The 19,893-nt window shown below is 41.4% G+C and overlaps 1 protein-coding gene across 2 annotated transcripts in view; it reads right to left on the bottom strand.

Annotated features, from left to right (window-relative positions):
- The window catches only part of LOC122559031 (filamin-B), a 148,058-nt gene that overhangs the window by 69,252 nt on the left and 58,913 nt on the right, over nt 1–19,893 (bottom strand). For both annotated transcript variants that reach the window (XM_043708178.1, XM_043708179.1), the window contains 7 exons: nt 4,712–4,960; nt 3,832–3,929; nt 3,211–3,358; nt 2,929–3,047; nt 1,651–1,728; nt 972–1,134; nt 308–505 (listed from right to left, as the gene is read on the bottom strand). In XM_043708178.1, the coding sequence (XP_043564113.1) occupies nt 308–505; nt 972–1,134; nt 1,651–1,728; nt 2,929–3,047; nt 3,211–3,358; nt 3,832–3,929; nt 4,712–4,960 (1,053 nt within the window). The remainder of the gene's footprint in view (nt 1–307; nt 506–971; nt 1,135–1,650; nt 1,729–2,928; nt 3,048–3,210; nt 3,359–3,831; nt 3,930–4,711; nt 4,961–19,893) is intronic.

The raw sequence follows: 19,893 nt of genomic DNA, 5'->3' as shown, positions 1-19,893 counted from the left end.
TATCTACCCTTCCAATAAGGGAAACCTTTATTTTGCCTTCGAGGTTGCATGCTGGACCTGTAAGCAACCCTGAATTTGTGCACTGGGACTCCCAGATTCTTTGGTAAGTTGAAGACCCATTATGTCTTTCTCCATTGAAGTTATACATTCCTCTTTCAGGAAGAGGAGTTCCTTTACCTACATGGGAGGTGTTAAAATGCTTTATTACAGCTAAAGGTTAAAAATCACAAAATGGAAATTGTTAAGCAAACTCAGTTCTGAGTTTGCAGGAAAAACAAAGCAATTCAGCAGACAGAATGTTACTTACCTTCACCTACAGTGACAGAATATGGACTCTTGGGTATTGGTGATTGAGAGAATGCAATCTGAATTGTGTGATGCCCTGCTTGCACAGGTCTGTAGGTGCACCGGTAAGTGTTGTTTCCCTTATCTTCAATTGTTAATTCAGTGTTGGTACTACCTTGAGGGTCCATTATCACAATGGAAACATCACCAACTCCAGCACCTTAGAGAGAAAACAAGCCCTTTACATAGCAGACTTTCGTTCTCCAAGCAGTTAATTCCTTCAGATTCCAAGATGATCTCAAACAGGCATTCAGACTAAACTCCATTTTAAAGTTCATATTAAAAAAAAGAAATTACTAGAGATCCTACTATAAACTGAAGATGTGGTGAAATGCTATAATTAGAATACTGCTTTGCTGAAAAACTCAATTTGTCAGCTAACTACCTTCAGAAATGTAGAGTGTTAATTCAGAGTGACTTTAAAAGATGCTGATCAGTTTCAGTAAGAATCTAGAATATCCAAAACCTCCAGCAATGAGCCACATGCATTCAGCAGTTAGCTATAAAATTGACAGATTGCCCCATATTCTGTCAAGTAAATTCCCACTTTATTGTAGAGGAGTATTTTGAAGATCAATTTGTAGCTGTGGGCATTTTCCTTCCTTTCCGCAGACCGCAAAGTATACCTGCAGTATAGATATCAAAGTAGGTTGGCTTATTGGCAATGTTTCCTGTAGATTCCAAGCCAGGACCTCGTGCAGTCACTTTACTGGCATCACCTTGGGCCTTGTCAATGTTGACTTCAAAAGGACTCTTTGATATATGCTGTCCAGCAAATAAAACTGTAATCTGGGGAGAGACCATTTCAGATGATCATCCAGTTACTGTCAGCTATTAAAAATAGTAAAGAGACCTCAAGCTAGTAAAGTTGGTCTCCCCACCCCTGCTAGAGATTTAAAACCTTAAGCACACGTTGAGCTCATCTTTCAAATAAGCTACCACCACCTGATTCTGACAAGTGTAGAGACTCTTTCTCCTCTTTTATTTTTAAAGAATTTTCAATTTAAATCTAAAAACGTAGTTGTGCTTCTGAAGTCTCTGGACCATTTACCACCACCAGTTTCACCCTGTTCCAGAGAAAGATATCAAATAAGTATCCCAACATGAGGAAGTAGTTAGTTAATTAGTTATGTAGGTTGATGGCACTCTATTCCACAATTCAGAAGTGAAATGACAGAAGCAGTTAGAATGCCTTCATACCCCAGAGCTAGATAACAGTTCTTGAACCAACATTCAAATAAAAAGCCAACCCCTCCACCGCCCCCCCCCCCCCCACCCGCAGTAACAAAAACATTATGCACCCACCTTATGACGTCCTGCAACCTTTGGTACATAAACCACAGTGTAGGTCTTATTTTTATCATTATTGTTGGTCACCTTTGCCTGGCAGAAAAATTGGCAACATTAGAATGTTTACCTCTAATTACATAGAGATTAAAAAAAGTCAGTGATTAAAGATAGATAGGAAGAAACCAACTTATCCAAGTTATAGTTTTAAAAAAGTCACTTTTAGGGGATTAAGACCAAAACATTCCTTGCTGTTTTGAGGTTCTTCACAGATCTTAGAAAACTAAGGAATTTTGACTAAAAAATGGCTGCCAAATAAAATACAGCCTCAAAAAAAGTGTCCTAGTTCAGATGGGTGCAAATGGCATCTTTTGTATCCATTTGAGGAATGAAACCAGACTTTATACATCTTTAAAGAAGCAACTCAAGTGCAGCACTCAAAATCCCTACAGTGCAGAAAGAAGCCATTCAACCCATTGACTATGCACCAATGCTGAAGAGATCCCCAACCCATTCCCATAACCCCACACTTCACGGTTAATCTGTTTGCATATCCCTGGTCATAGTTGACCATTTAGCATGACCAATCCACCTAACCTGCACATCTATGCACTGTGGGAAGAAACTGGAACATCCAGAAGAAACCCATACAGACAGTGAGAACATGCAAACTCCAGTCACCCAGGACTAGAATCAAACCCGGGTCCCTAGCAGTATGGCAGCAGTACTAGCCACTGCCACTAAATTCTTAATACCACACTGAAGATAGAGTGCCACTCAAAACAGGGCTTGGACGTAAGCAGGAGGCTGTTACAAAAACTAGAGTCAAACAGTTGCAAAGACTCTGCCCTTTCAGTCACTGAAAATTGTAAGGCCACGTAGCCATAATCTGCAAGCACCACTCCACTTAAACCACAGGAGTGTCAATTTAGTATTTAGTGGTCAAAATATACATGTAGTCGAGTTTCTACGATAGTTAAATTGAGAAGTTTAAGTTCAAAGAAGCAGCCTTTTTAAGAGGCTTTCCATTAAGTTGTTTTTATTTTTAAGTGGTCAGGAATAAAGTTTGATTAAAACTAGATTCTGAAAAAAGTTCCACTAAGAACAGATCTATATTCATATTTGATATGCTACAAGCTCATGTGCCAGTTACTAAGCCATTTATACCCAAGGGCAAAAACATCAAAAAGCATCAGATGGAGACTCCAAGTTACACTTCCATCAATAAGACTACAGTTGGCAGAGGGGAATGGACAACACTTGGAACACAATGACAGTTTATAGACAGACAGTTACCTCCTCTCGCTGGTTTTCAGGATCCTCTACAAAGACCATCACCTCACCTTGCCCAGCACTAATTGTTTCAACAGTGAACATAGCTGGGCGCATCACAACATTACCTGCAGGTTCAATGCCTAGGACAGAAAATAATGTTTTTGAAGTACTTAAATTTAGTATATTGCAGGATATAGTGCAAGTCCAGAACTTATCTAGGCAATTTAAACATTTGGGTGAAGGAGGGATTGCAGTTTGAGATACATTGTTGGTCTAGGATCAGAAATAAACATGTACACCTACCTGGACCATAAGCCCTTGCTTTCTTGGGATTCAATTTGGGCTTTAATGGAGCTCCAGGTTTAAGTTTGGCTTTGGGAAACTGTGACAAATAGGTCATCACTGATCGTTCATCAGCATTCTGATCTATGATTTCCTCTGGGGTAATCACCTGCATGATAGGTGTTTAAAAAAAATTAAATTTTCATACCATCTGAACTTCAATAGATTGGAGGGGTGGAGGAGAAGAGACTCAAGTGTAGTAAAACCAACTTTACATTACATCCTAACACCACATGATAATTAAATGCAAAATTAGGATTAATTCTTGAATACTGCAATTTATTCTTGTGACTGTATAACCGGAGACATTAAATTGGAGAGAAAAAAAAAACTTTGCAAATTTAAAGCATTGGACCCATTCCAAATATCCCACCTTTGTATCACTTCAGTGTTGATAATGAGGCAATCACCTATAGCTGTCTGCACATGCCTAAAATGTAGAAATATTTCCTACTTCACCCTTCCAAAACAGGATCTTGTAATTAACCTTGATATTCATACATTAAAAATCAAACATTGCACTGGTTGGCCTGTATAGCATAGCTTTTAATATTTACCAAGGTTATAGAGTTTACTTTTTACCTGTGGAACTCCAAGCCAGTCATCTGCTTGTTGCATAGCTTCACGTGCATTATCCACTGGCTTGGCTGCATCCCAGATCTCCCAGTCAGGACACAAACCTGAGAAATCATGTTATAAAGGCAGTGATATACTCCCAATATTGCCATGTGTTCTGATATACTCAACAAGTGCACTTCAGTAGAATATTTAGTAATATTAGAACAGTACTTGTGAAAGAATCATGTTAAAGAATAGTAAGGATCACAATGGCACATCACTATACACTGAATCCCTATCTGTGTAGGAAGAGACCATTTGGCCCACTGAGACCACACCAACCCTTCAAACAGCATCCCACCCAGACTCATTCCTGTAACCCTGCATTCACCCAGGCTAGTCCCCCTCATCCACACACCCCTGAATATTATAGGCGATTTTATATGACCAATCCACCCAACCTGCACTTTTTGTAGTGTGGAAGCAAAACTAGAGCACTGGTCAAAACCCACAAGCCATAGGGGAGAACAAACTTCAGACAGTTCCTGGGAGGCTGGAACTGAACTCCAATCCCTGACAGAGGGACAGTGATGGTAACCACTGTGCAAAACATCCAGAAACATTTGATTAGTCCTTTACCTTCAGAAGGTATCCTGATTGTTCAGGAATAAGTCATGCCCACATTTACAATCTGGTTGATTGCACCATATTTTAGGTAAAAAGAGGAGCCAGTCAACCCAAATCCAGACACTTCCCACTTAGGAAAAAGAATGGAAATAGAGCTGCAAGGCAACTGGACTTTTTCCAGAATCAGCTGAAAGTTATTGCTGCTGGAGACTCCAAAGTGGTCTTCAGCTTTGCTTCCAGATTTCCAATCTGGAACTTAGTGCCTAATTATACTCACCTGGAGCACAGCTATCAACCAAAGCACCCAAGGCTTTTCCATCTTTCCAGTCATTACTGAAGTTGGTGATCGGCAAGTCAGGCAGTTTATTCTGAATCCATCCCAATAGCCTCTGTTTGGGTGTCTGGTTCTTGGCATCATCAGCTCCTTCATCATCCCAAACTGGCATGGAAATAGAGTAGTGAAGAATCAAAGTCCATATCAGCCCTAGAATGAGCTTCAGGTTCCCATCTATAATGGCTTTGCTGTCTGAAGAGACAAATTAAAGAAAGTAGAATCAAGATTACTACAACTTTAATATAATGACTATTCGTGTAAGTTGATTTAAAAGCTTCTCCCAACCTTTGAATGTTAAAAACAAATTAGTGTGATGTGGAACTAGCAAAATTGGCATTTGTCCATCCCCAGATACAAGTAAACAGTGGCTTAGCAGGGCATTAAGTGCCAGCCACATTGGGGTGGGATTTATCAGCCTCATTAAGAGGGGCTTTCAAAGATGCTTGGTTATTCTCAATTAAACTTCTAGCATTGGTTAAAATGGAATTCAGCTTTAAGTACCATGAAGAAAAAAGGTGGACTGAATTGAAGTTAGTCACCAGCCTAGTAATTTAACCACCACAAATATCCAGACTCACTGAATAATTCTGCTATTTAGTTTGTGGTGCTAGTGATTAAATCACTTGCACTGACAAAACAAGTCGCTTCAGTTCCGGACTATTTCCAAGACACTCACCATAGAGTTGGTGCAAGTTGCCTTTGACAGGTGTTTGAATTTGGTGACATTGCACATGAAGTACAGTACATTTGTTGCTACAGAAACATTTAGTGCACAAACACCAGGTAGTTAGAATAACTCACCATTAATTTAATTGCTTCCACACACTTGTTCCTTCCTCAAAATGAATTATGACCACAAACACACTCAATTGGGAAAAACAAAAGGTGTCCAAGTCACCTGGAGGCAAAAGCATGCAATTGCCAAATACCATGATATAAATTGAACAGTTAGAAAGAAGAATGTTTGGCTTAAACTACCAGATACAGGAATTTAGAAGTGTTAAGCATCACTGTCACACTAGAAATCCCTATTAAAATTCTTGCACCAATCAGCACTGCAGGTTAGCAATGCTTTGTAGAAAACTGCAAGCTACCAGGCCAATTTAGACCATCAACACAAAACATGTTTTTCAAAGTGCTGCCCATGCTCCAGAGTTGGGAGTAGTGGCAACAATCGGCTCCAAAATCAAACTGGTCTTCAGAATGTCAAAAGCAATAAAGCAGGTGTTGATTTTAGAGGTGTATTTTTCTGCTCAAGGTTCAAGCAAAGCCCATCTGTCCATTTGAGGTGAACTTTGAAATTAAGTTTCTGCATGTCATACTTTAGTAGACTTGAGCTGCAAGTAGAGTTGGCATATGAAACTCCACAGCATGAAACTGGAAGCCTGGTCCTCTAAGTATGAGCCCAGAAATGTTATGGTACCCAAGGAATGCTGTGTTTGCACACAATTGTAAAACATCTTTTGATTTCTTGTTACCATAATATCCACAATATTGCCACATTTGGTCAAAAATATTCTACTGGGGAGGTACATTCCATGGTGTTAGTCGTCTAGTAATTCCAACTTGTGGCAAACTTGGGAAGTTAAATTGGAGAACTAGTATTATATCTTAAATGGTGTGCTTAAAAAACAAAGCCCACTATTCCCAGAGCTGCCACTACAAAAAGCATGCAATATTCCCAGTTTGGCTGGTTTAAACCCAGGTTGACAAAACAGGGCATGTTTTAGGCAGAGGACAAAGACAATGTAGTCTTTGACTAGAGGGCTTGCAGTTTATTCTTGTTGATTAGACCACCACTTTCTCCCCTCCACGTTAGAAGATTAACTTGTCATGTTAAAGGGTTAACCTGTACTGCCTTTGGGAGAGAGTGACATTCTTGCAGGAATTTGAATGACTCCCTTCATTGGGCAGCCATTTACCACAACTCACCTGCTATCAAACCAACTCCCATTTAGTCCCTTCCATTCAGAAATGCTTTCATAGCCATCCTCTGATACTGAAGCATATCATACCCATGTCATCTTGGGGAAATCTGATTTAGGAAATATTTTTCATAACAATTCCCCAGGATTAGGGAATTTACATTTGAGAATGACCTTATCCTACCATTTACCTTGGGTGACATGTGGTCTGGGGAGAGGGAGTGGCCAGAGGAACAGAGCATTACCAACCTGTATAAAAAAGGGGATGTGTTTTTGTTTGCAGGCTCTTGACTCAAATTTTGCATGCCACGGAGGGCTCACCTGGCCTGTACAAGCTTTACTAAAAAGTTTGCATGCAAACCTAGTGTGAAACCCTCAGGAAAGAATCTAACATCAGATACTCATTTGTTTGCAGAAGATACAAGGTGACAAAAAAGAAAAAAAAAAGAGAAAGAGCAGGTTCTCCAGGTAGAAATGCTTTCAGTAGAGAGAGTGGAAGAAAAATCACTTCTTTCCCTCCACAGAAAGGCTGGCTTGTCAAAAGGCCTGAGCAGGCAGTGACTGGTTTGCAGACTAGTGGTTTGTAAACACCACTGGATTTCAGCTTGTCTACAAGCTAAGCTTCAACTGTTGCTTGTTTAAGCAACAATATAGATTAGCACTTAAAGTGGGTATTGTTACTGGCTTAAGTGCAAAAAAACCTTGCATTTCAATCCACAAATCAAATCTTAAATTCTTACAGCTTTTAGATTAATTCTGACAAAAAAAAGGGAATGAACTGCTCATCCTGAGGTAGCATAACTTGACAAGTGCCCAGATCTACAGCAAGGGCATTAAGAAAAGCAAAAAAGTTTTCATTGGAAAGAAAGATTGTAACAAACTTAAAGGCAGTCCTTCATTCAAAAGGAAACTGGAGAGACTAGTGACCACAGGGTCAGTATAGTGCATTATACAAAGCTGATCCTGAGTATCAATGCACATTAGCTATTTCTCATTAGCACACTCTTGTAACCACTACAGAATGGATTATATTAAAAGATGCAAACATTTATCAGAACCATGGATAGAAAACTTCATTATACCCTGAGCATCTAGTGACACCTTTATGCATAAATTTTGAAGCTACATGGTTGGAATTTAACAGCTAACATTATGGGTCTACCTGCAGCATGTGGACCACAGTAGCTCAATAATCTCATGCCCTTAGTCATCCTGTGGTAGTAAGAAGTGCTAGCCCAGCCAGTGAAACCCACATCCCACAAGTGACTTAAAGTTGCTAGTTATCTTTGACCAGGAGTAGCTTTACATAATTAGACATATCCAGGTCTTCCTCTAGATAAGACGCAAGACCTGGAAGTTTCACAGAGACATTAAAAATTTTAATCAAGCTAACGATTAACAGCCACCAATTCAGAGTAACCATTGTTGGAAGATACCAGAAAGGGCAGAAGGCTTCTTTTAAGTATCAGAGGTTCATTAGGAGATAAACTGCAGTTTTCAGTTGGATGTTTTGGGAACAGTCACATCAATGGCACATTACTCAAGACAGATAAGAGGAATGGATTTAGGTGACAGCGAAGGAAGGTGTTAGATTTAACAAAGTTGCACATTTTGGTACAGCCAAAGAAAGCAAGGTACTGATTTTTGTCTGTGCTGTCTGCCTGTCAAAAAAACCAAACTTCTCGCACCATCCCCCAAAACAGTGGAGATTTTAGAAAGCATGGTTAGCAAGTTTGCTGATCACCCAAAATTGGAAACAGTGGTCAGTGAAGGCTAACACTATAAAAAGGATCTTAAATCAAGACAGCCAATGGGCTGAGACAAAAACAAGTTGCTGGAAAAGCTCAGGTCTGGCAGCATCTGTGCAGAGAAGTCAGAGTTAATGTTTGGGTCTCTTGAGCCTCTCAGGAAGGATTATCGCTAGGAAAAAGGTCTATTCGCTGAAGATAGGATGGGTGGAAGAGATAAGATGTAAAATAGGTAGGGATACAGCCCAAAGAAAAACAGTTGGACAGACAAAGGAGTGGATAACAATTGTAAGGAGGGTGAATAGTTGTTAAAAATGGAGGCTTAGTGGCTAACAGTAGGTAGTACATATGGCAGATGGACAGAAGGCCTGGTGTGTGGGGTAGGGGGGCTATGACAGAGTTCAGGCCTTAAAATTATTGAATGTGATGTTGAGTCCAAAGGACTACAGGGTCCCCAAGTGGAAAAAGTTTGTTCTTCCAGCTGATACTGAGCTTTGCTAGAACACTGCAGCAAGCCTGAGACAGATGTGGTGTGTTAAGTAGCAGGAAGCTTTATGAGCCAAGGGATGGAAGATAAGTTCCAAGGTGTTGCATTTTTGACAAAAAGGAGCAGGTTTAAACATTTAATAGTGGGGCACTGCATATTGTTGAAGAGGGGATTCAGTTCCTTGAAAACATCAGACAGGGTAGTTGGCATGCCTGCCTTCAAAACTCTAGTTTGAGATGAAGAGTCAGAATGTCATATTGGCGATTGTATATGATGTTGGCGAGGCCACTGTTAGGGGGGTGAGTAGAACCTATTCTATTGGAAAACTAGAAAATTGGAGGGATTGCAGAAGAGATTTACAAGAATGCTCCCAGGATTGGGAGGGTTGGCATTAGAAGGATAGGCAGAGATGCTTTCCACTTGTGTAGAGGTTGAGAGATGAACTAGTTTGGTCAAGTCTTAGGGGGTATGGATAAGGTGAATACCAAGAGCACCCTCTTCTCTAGGGTTGGGGAATTCTACACAAAACAGCCTTAAAAAAGGTGACAGGAGAAAGATTTAAAGAAATTAAAAAAAGGACAACTTCTCCCCCTTCAAAGTGGTTTGTACATGGAATGAACTGCCATAGGAAGTGTAGATGCAGGTATTATATATTTAAGACTTAGACAGGTACATGATTAAAAGTTAAGGGATTATAGACCAGGTTGGCAAGTGGGACTAGTTCAGTTTGGGAAACTTTGTTCGCATGCTTGAATTGGACCAAAGGGTCTATATCCAATGCTTAATGACTAAGCATTAAAATGGAATCTTTAAGCTGTCATTTTAAGTCAGGAACTAGTGCCAACACTACACATTCAGAAAAAAGCCTGCAGTGTCCTGTTTTAAGAGGGCATGAGGGGGCAGGACAGTGGCTCAGTGGTTAGTACTACTGCCTCACAGCACCAGGGAGCGAGATTCGACTCCAGCCTTGGGCATCAGTCTGTGGAGTTTGCACATTCTCCTAGTGTCTGTGTGGGTTTCCTCCAGGTGCTCCAGTTTTCTCCCACAGTCTAAAGATGTGCAGGTCAGATGAATTAGCCATGCTAAATTGCCCATATAGTGTTAGTGCATTAGTCAGAGGGAAATGGGTCTGGGTGGGTTACTCTTCAGAGGGTCAGTGTGGACTGGTTGGGCTGAAGGGCCTGGTTTCCACACTGTAGGGAATCTAATAGTGGACCACCAACCAATTCTAAAATATTGCATTGTGTCATCAAGTTCTTACTGGTGAAGGTCTACCTGGTAGGATGTTAGAGTATGGCAAAGTTACCACTATGCAGATCTGTGCATACAAAGGTGACAATTAATGAAATTCAAATCAATCCAGGTCATGAGGAAAATTGATGGATACAAATTTAAGAGATCAAACCTAGCATTTGTAGATAGTGATTAAAGTCAGGCACATCAAAACACCTACTGGTGGTAGCATTGCTATGTGCTAGATCAGCATTAATTTCATTTAGTCCCAATCCCAGGTTAAGACAATAAAACCATAAGACAGGAGTGGAAGTAAGGCCATTTGGCCCATAGAGTCCACTCAGCCACTTAATCATGGCTGATGGGTATTTCAATGCCACTCTCCCTGTAGCCCTTAAATTCTTGATCTCACAAGGAACTCACTGCCTTGAAGGCATTTAGTGTCCTGACCTCCCACTGCACCCAGTGGCAAGGACTTTCCCAGGCCCCACCACTCTGGAAGAAGGGTCTCATTTCCATTCTAAATTAACACCCTCTAATTCTAAGGCTGTGCCCACAGGTCCTGGTCTCCCTGCCTAATGGAAACAAACTACCAGCATCCACCCTTTCTAAGCCATGCATTAATCGAAGTTCCTATTAGATCTCCCCTCAACCTTTTAAACTCATGAATACAATCTTAGGATCCTCAACCGCTCACCACATTTTAGGCCTACCATTCTTGGGATCATCCTTATGAATCTTTGCTGGACACACTCCAGTTCCAGTAGGTCATTTGTGGTGTGGGGCCCAAAATTGTATATTCTAAACAGGGCTTAACTAGAGCTTTATAAAGTCAGTAGCACATTGCTGCTTTTACATTCCAACCCTCAAGATAGAGCAACATTACATTTGCTTTAACCATGGACTCAACCTGCAAGTTAGCCTTTAAGAGAATCATGGACTAGCACTCCCAGATCCCTTTGTACTTTGGCTTTTATGAATTTTCTCACCATTTGGAAAACAACAGGCATGAACTATTTTCCAAACCGCAAGACCTCACATTGAATCTCAGCCATTTCTGGGACCACTCTTCTGAACTGTCTAAATCTTTGTAGCCTCCCCATCTCAATTACCTGCCTGTCCACGTAACTTTGCATCATTGGTGAACTATGCCAGAATACTCCCAGGCCCTTCATCCAGATCATTAATTTAAAAAAGTGAACAGCTGCAGCCCAAACACTGAACCCTTCAGGATCCCACTTGTCACCAGCTGCCATTCCAAAAAAAAAAGGGAACCTTTTATCCCAACTCTAGCTGTCAGCCAGCCAATCTTCAATCCATGTCAGTAGCTCACTTTGAACACCATGGGCCATCACCTTACTTAGCTGCCTCCTGAGACAGCTTGAAAAGGCCTTTTGGAAATCTAGACATAACATTAACTGGGTTTCCCTGGTCTAACCTACTTGTTACCTCTTCAAAAGAATTCTAACAGGTTTGTCAGACACAACCTCCCTTTACTAAATCCTTGCTGACTTGTTCTAATATGACCCTGCATTTCCAAGAATTTAGAAATCTCATCCTTAAATGAAGGATTCTAGAATTTTGCATACAATGAGGTAAGGCTAATTGACCTAAAGCTTTCCATCTTTTATCTTGATCCTTTGAACAAGGGGCTTACAATTTTCCAATCTGGGACTTTCCCAGACTTGATTTTTGAAAGATTGCAACCAATGCCTCTTCAGCCACTTCCCTCAAGTCTGTAGCCCATCAGGACCAAGAGATTTATCAATTTTTTACTTTAGCTTTTCTAGCACTTTTGTAATGGCTACCATACTCAACTCTGCCCCTCGCCTTTCCTTAATTGTTAAGATATTACTCATGTCTTCCTGAGAAGATGTTTTCAGCTATTTCCTTAGCTCTGATCACAAGCCTTGCTGCATCAATTTGGAGCAGCCCAATTTCTACTTCTATCTCATTTGTTTTAGGTATTGAATGAAACTTTTGCTATTATTGGCTAGCTTACTTTCATATTTGATCCTCTCCTTCCAGATTTGTTATCTGGTTTTTTTTGTAAAAGTCTTCCCAATCCAATTTCCCAGTGCTCTTGGCCACTTTATAGGCTCTTTTTCCATGGTACATTTCCTGACTTCCTTTATCAGCCATGGCTGTCCAATTCCCCCTTCACCCCAACTGGATGATCCTTCTTTGGAATGAACCTCTGCCCAGTCCTTGATTACAGCCAGAAACTCCTGCCATTAGATTAGATTACTTTACAGTGTGGAAACAGGCCCTTCGGCCCAACAAGTCCACACCGACCTGCCGAAGCGTAAACCACCCATTGTTGCTGTCTTCCCCACTAGCCTCTGCTTTCAGCAAATTCAACAGTTCCTCTCATGCCCTTGTAATGGTGTTGCAGTTAAAGGTAAAAAAGGTAATTACATCAGATTTTGCCTGCTCTTTTAAACTGCAGACTAAACGCTACCATATTATGATCACTGCCTCTTAAGTGTTCCTTTAAGATCTTTTAAAAATTCTGGCTGATTACATAGCACTAAGTCCACAATAACCTGCTCCCTTGTGGGCTCTATTACAAGCTCTTCCCAAAAAAAAAAAAGAGATCTTGTAAACATTTCATGATTCCCTTTCTTTGGATCCACCGAGATTATTCACCCAGTCCAGATTAGATTTCTGACAGTCTGAAATAGGCCCTTCAGCCCATCAAGTCCACACCAACCGAGGAGTAACGCACTCCCCTATCTTATTTACCCCTGACTAGTGTACCCAACACTGGGCAATTTAGCATGGCCAATTCACCTGACCCACACATCTTTGGATTGTGCAGGGAAGCTTGAGCACCTGCAGACATGGGAAGAACGTCTGTGTGGAGTTTGCACAGTCACCTGAGGCAGGAATTGAACCCAGGTCCCTGGTGCTGAGGCAGCAGTGCTAACCACTGAGCCACCGCACAATTTGCATATTCGAATCCCCCATGATCAGTGACTTTGGTCTTTCTAACATGCCTTATTTCTGGCTACATCCTACACCCCTGGTCCTGACCACTGCTGGGAAATCTGTACTAACTCCCATTATGGTTGTTTTGCCTTTGTGGTTCTTCAACTTCACCCACATTCCACATCATCTGACCCTATGTCATTGTGCCATATAGATTTAAAATCATTCCTAAGGCGGCAACCCTGCCCTCTACCCACCTGACTTAAAGATCCAAGGATTACAACTTAACTGCCATTTGAGTCCCCTGCAACCACATTTGTGAAGCCTACCACAAATCATGATTTATTATTCAGCTACTTTTGAATACTACAAGCATTCAGACAAAGCACCCGAATTCTAGTTTGCTTACCCTCATGATTTCAGTCATCTCCAGTAATATATCCTAAGTTATCTTTCCTTTTTGCTTCATTTCTAGTTTGCCTTGAACTTCAACCCTACACGTGCTAACCTGCTGCTTTTCTACTTAACTCCATACTCTGTTGCTTCCCCTCTCCTCTGACTCAAGTTTAAAGTTATACCACCCTATTTAAATCTTTTCCACCAAAACTAGCTTCAGATCGGTTCAGGTGGAGACCATCCCATCAGTACAGATTGCCCTGCCTCAAAAACTGAGGCCAGTGTCCCATGAAATCACACCACAAATTTTTTTAAAACTATGCATCGAACATCCTCCCAATGTCCAACTGCAGACAAAAAAGTGCTTCAGACTTGTTAAAATTGAACTGTGTGGAGCATCATGATCCATCTGTCAGTCCAGATAAAAAAGTCTTACCTACAATCTGTTACAAGGAGAACAAGAATTGTCTAAGTAGGAGCACAAAACCAAAGAACTGCAGATGCTGGCAAAAACAAAACTCAGGTCTGACAGCATCTGTGGTGAGAAAGTAGAGTTAACATTTCAGGTCCAGGTGACCCTCCAGAATTCCAATTCACTGCTTTCTCTCCACAGATGCAGCCAGACCTGCAGAGTATTAAATAATTTATTCAGTTTAGACTTTTATGTAGAGCCTGAGTTATATAGCATAGATATGTCCAAACCAACTAGATAGCCTAAACTGACCTAGTCCCATTTGCCAAGTTTTGGTCTCTTCCTCTAGACCCTTCCCATTCACATGCCCATCTAGATGGACTTGTACTCTGAAGAGTATCCACACAAGTGGCTTTCATTTAGAGGCTAGAAAAATCTTTAAATTAAATACATGTGACAGGTTAAAGTAGCCATGATTTTATTTTAGCTGAAAAAAAAAGTGTTGCTGAAAAAGTGCAGCAGGTCAGGCAGCATCCAAGGAGAGAATCGACGTTTCGGGCATAAGCCCTTCAGGAATGAGGAAGGTGTGCCAAGCAGGCTAAGATAAAAGGTAAGGAGGAGGGACTTATCTTTAAATTAAATACATGTGACAGGTTAAAGTAGCCATGATTTTATTTTAGCTGAAAAAAAAAAAAGTGTTGCTGAAAAAGTGCAGCAGGTCAGGCAGCATCCAAGGAGAGAATCGACGTTTCGGGCATAAGCCCTTCAGGAATGAAGAAGGTGTGCCAAGCAGGCTAAGATAAAAGGTAAGGAGGAGGGACTTGGAAGACAATAGGTGGAAGGATGTTAAGGTGAGAGTGAAGCTGGAGAAAATCTGCATTCACCCCTTGTGGCTCAAGGGTTCCTAGGCAGATGAGGTGGTCTTCTTCCAGGTGTTGTGTTGCCATGGTCTGGCAATGCAGGCCAAGAACCTGCAGGTCCTTGGCAGAGTGGGAGGGGGAGTTAAAGTGTTCAGCCATGGGGCAGTTGGTGCAGGTGTCCCAGGTGTTCTGAAAATGTTCAGCAAGTAGGCAGCCCGTCTACCCAATGTAGAGGAGGCCACATTGGGTGCGGATGTGGTAAGCATGTGGAGGTGCAGGTGAATTGGTGATGGATATGGAAGGATCCCTTGGGGCCTTGGAGGGAAGTTGAGGGTGCAAGTTCGGCATTTCTTGCAGTTGCAGGGGAAGGTGCTGGGAGTGGAGGTTGGGTTGGTGGGGTGTGTGGACCTGACAAGGGGAGTCTGAGGGAGGGGTCTTTCTGGAATGCTCAGAGAGGGAAATATCCTTGGTGGTGGGATCTGTTGGGAGGTGATGGAAATGACAAAGGATGATGCAATGTATCTGGAGGTTGATAGGGTGGTTGGTGAGCACTAGTGGGGTTCGGTCCTGGTGGCGATTGGAGGAGCGGGAAGTGGAGATGCGGTGGAGAGCATCGTCAACCATGGAGGGGAAATTGTGGTCTTTGAAGGAGGCCATCTGGGTTGTTCAGTATTGGAATTGGTCTTCCTGGAGCAGATGTGGCAGAGGTGAATTGGGAATATGGGATGGTGTTTTTACAGGGGGTAGGGTGGGAGGTGGTGTAATCTAGGTAGCTGTGGGGAGTCGGTCGGTTTATAGTAAATGTCTAAGTTGAGTTGGTCACCCGTTTCCGCGTTGAGTAGTGTTAACAATTAAAAACATCTTACAAAACAACTTAATAATCGTGCATTTACATTACCCTTCACAACCCCAAGGCATTCCACAGCCAAAAATCAGACAATCCCAGTTGTAAGTTAAAAGCCTTTGATTTGAGAACCTGGCTCATCTGCACATCACCCAAGTTACTTGGGCAAGGTAAGAAACCCCACTGAAGCAAACTAGCCTTCAAAATCACCAACTCCAGCAAACTGGATTACAAGATTTTCCCCATCTCTTCATTAGTACCACGTACATTCAGTTCCTTAGTCCTAAACTTTGAATCCCTACCTAGAACTTCATTGGAGTGAAGTAATTACCCCAAAATCAAAATTCACAAGGCTCAAATTTTTGACAGTGGCCCAATTAAGCACTGAAGACATTTCTAGTCCAAAACTAGAGGGCGTAGGTCTCTTATCTTTCCCATAAACCTAAAGGGGCAACTTTTTCATGCAGAGGGTGCTACTATATGTGGAATGAGCTGCCAGAGGAAGTGGAGGAGGCTGGTACAATTGCAATATACCCATCCAAATGCCTTTTAAATGTGAATAGGAAGGGTTTACAGGGATTATGGGCCAGGTGTTGGCAAGTGGGACTAGATTAGGTTGGGATCTCTGGTTGGCATGGAATTGGACCAAAAAAAAGTAGTGTTTCCATGCTGTACACCTAATGAAGATTGTTTGCACCTTTAGAAGTTTAATATTTGACAGCACTCAAAATTGACCTCCTGTTAAAGTGACTATACAGCAGTTTTTAAAGCCAAGGCAATGTGCTAGCTTAGGTGGTCAGTTTGGATTAATTGTTTCCTACCAGATGCAACCAGATTGTTTAATAGTTTGCAGGTAGTTTCCCTGAAGGAAATTGATGGAGTTAAGTCATAATTTGAGACAAATCAAAGGCCAAGTTGAGACAATTTAATCTTGAGATTTGTACTCCTAAAATGACTCCCAGCTGCATTTGATTTGCCCAATTTAAATATCCAAGTGATTAATACAAATGAATAAAACTAACAGATGTTACACTGACCACTTACAGTTCCACTGGAAACATTTGTTTAGAACAGACTTTAAATTTACACTGAGTAACCTCTTTACCAAGTTTGAGATAAAAGTTGAAGGATTTTTCAATCTGAAACAACCAATTGAAAACCAATTCTGATTGGTGCCTTCTAAAAAGGCCAATCTTAAAAAAGATCATTCAATGACATCCTGGCAAAGTCAGATATTACTCGACCAGTTGTGGCAAACTGCCTCAAACTCCTGCAGCAAGTTGACACTAAGTACAAATCACAAGACCCCCGTTATATTGGAAGCACACTAGCTTTTGGAGTGACACTCCATCAGGTGATAGTGGAGGGCTCGATTGTAACAGAATTTATAGCAAAAATTTGCAGTGTGATGTAACTGAAATTATACCCTGAAAGAGATAGTCTGTTAAGCCTTTCATCTGATAGAATACAGTGATAGTTTAACTTCATGTGAAAAATCACAAGACCTTTTTTAAAGTTGCATTCTCAGGTTAGCTGTTAACAAATGGTGATAGCTAGACAATATGTTGAAGGTGTTAGCCCCATGTTGTCTGTCTATGACCTGATGTTTAGATTGATTCTAATCTAAAAAAGGAGAGAACAGTTTTACATAAATTCATGCAGTTTGAGTTCAGAGTTCTACATGAATGTATGCAGTTTGAGCAAAGTGCAATGTAACTCTGCAAGTACAAATTCACCCCAAAAAAAAGTGGGCATGTGGGTCTGTGTCTGTGTGGGGTGGGGGTTGAGGGTGTGAGAAAGTGTGTGTGTGTAGTGAGTGCAGAGTGTCTTAAGTCTGAGGGGATGCATGTGTGTCTGTGTGCACCTGTGTCGGAGAGAGCATGTAGGAATATCTGTACAGTGCAATGGTGATCACCTGTAATGTGAGATGAACCCAAGGTCCCAGTTGAGGCCCTCCCTATGGGTACCGAACCTAGCTATGAGCCTCCGCTCAGCCACTGATCTCTGCCGCCTGTCCCAATGTCCACCTTTGAGGGCTGTCGCCCGACGGTCTGAGGCTACATGTCCTGCACCACGCACCACATGCACATTGTGGGGTGAATTTGTACTTGCAGAGTTGCATTGTATGCAGTTTTTTGAGCAAAGTGCATTCATGTAGAACTGAGTGCAAAAACTGCATGAATTTATGTAAAACTGATTCTAATCTAAAAAGTGAGATAACAATCTAAACAGAGAATGCAGGGGGCTAACACCTTCAACATGTTGTCTAGCTATCACCATTATTAACAGCTAACCTGAGAATGCAACTTTAAAAAGGTTGTGATTTACACATGAAAGTGAAACTATCACTGTATTCTAACAGATGAAAGGCTTAACAGACAGACAATCTATTTCAGTGTATAGTTTCAGTTACATCACACTAAATGTTTGCTATAAAATTCTGTTACGATCGAGCCCTCCACTATCACCTGATGGAGTGTCACTCCAAAAGCTAGTGTGCTTCCAATTAAGTTGGTTGGACTATAATGTGGTGTGATTTTTAAACTTTGTACACAGTCCAACACCAGCATCTCCAAATATGACACCAAGTAGGGCATTGCAAGACACTACCACTGAAATGCTTAAGAGGAGCATTGTGTAGCAACTTGGGGGAAAAAAAGGTGGTATTAATACTGTGCTACAGGGTTGAGTGATGCTTTAAAAGTTTCCATTGCAACCAACCAGTGTTAACAAAAAACAGGAGGTAGGGAGAGCCTACTTGGTCTTCCTGCCATTCAGTTTAATCAGCCATGATTATACTGTACCCCGTTTCAGCTTTCTCCCCATACCCTGGAGGTCATTGGACTGCAAGTTAATTGGGATTTGGTGACCTGTTTAGAGATTAAGTAATATGACTAGATTCTAGGATACTAGAGACTGTATTGAAGCTGAACAAAATATAGGCTTGCTAACTTGTTTACAAGAGTGCTCTGATCAACAACTGAACATTTCCCTTAACATGGAACAGTACAGCAGAAAGCAGCTCTTCAGCCTACCATCTATGATGACCATGTTACCACAGTAAACTAGGCTACCTGCACATGACTTGTATCCCTCTATTCCTTACCTCTATCTAAATGACAAACAGTGGAGAATTGTATCTTTCACCTTATTCCTCCCTGCAATCTACTAAACTCTTCAGTGATTTAGGTGGTTGTGGGGGGGGAAAGTGGGGAAAGAAGAGTGGAAAGGTTACAGCAGGTCAAACCATCAGAGCCTTCCATCCAATCTATGAAATTGGAGGATTGCCAAAATGCTGAGATCAGCAACTTTGCAGATTAGCATCTCTACTGGAGCCCCAGTAAAGATGTTTGCAATGAACTGTGAACAATGACATACCCAGCCCAAAAATACCTGTCAAATTTCACTGCATGAACACTACTAAATGCCTGACCGTTTCAGAATTTAAGTTTTATTAGCTAATATCTTTAGAATTGGAGTATGCCATAATACCAGGTGTAAACACTTTAGATAAACTACAGTCACTAGATTGTTTAGCATTTAGCCACTCAAGCCTAGTTGGACATTTGGCTGCTGCAGGAGGACAGGCTTAAAGTCAAAGAATTTGATCACAACTAGAATTGGGTGTGCACCTGGTCCACACAGTCAGTGTCCCTTCCTAAATTAACCAGCCAAGCCAATCTTTGCTCAACCACCTGTTTCTAGTTCCAGTGCCTATACTCCCTATTCACCTTTTCCACTGACAGGAACAACCCCTAGGAAAAAGGCAGTTGGCAATGAGAATATCAGGAAGATAACACCCAAATGGAATCCTGAGGAAGTGCTGAGGAACATCTGGTTATAGCAAATCTTGTATTTTAGATGGAATACAAGACCTAATAGCAACACTGTTGCTCCAGCTGTTGTAATCAAAACATTGTTAGTTTCCTTGCTTTGATAGCCAGAGTGGCAGTGACTGTACCCTCGTGGGTCTCAGCCTGGCTCAAACAGTAAGGATGAAGTGCAGCTGCAGGAAGATCAATGTTGAGCTCAAGAACTCAAACAGCTGCTTGGAGATGGTCTCAGCTATTTAAGCATGATGCAATTGGTGAACTGGAACCAAAACATCATTGTCTGATCTATCCTTCAGTCCAACAGCATTCAAGACCTTCTTCACCAAAGACCAATTGACTGGTCAAGAACAGCTTCGGATCAGAACCATCTGGCTATTAAATTACAAGGAGTCTCAACTAGACAACAAAATCAGAGGGTGAAGAAAATAGGTCTACACCAACAAAAAGCATGACATC

Source organism: Chiloscyllium plagiosum, chromosome 18, assembly GCF_004010195.1.
Source record: "Chiloscyllium plagiosum isolate BGI_BamShark_2017 chromosome 18, ASM401019v2, whole genome shotgun sequence".
Lineage (NCBI taxonomy): Eukaryota > Metazoa > Chordata > Chondrichthyes > Orectolobiformes > Hemiscylliidae > Chiloscyllium > Chiloscyllium plagiosum.
Note: the sequence above shows the minus strand (reverse complement) of the source record. Positions and strands in the feature narration are given on the sequence as shown.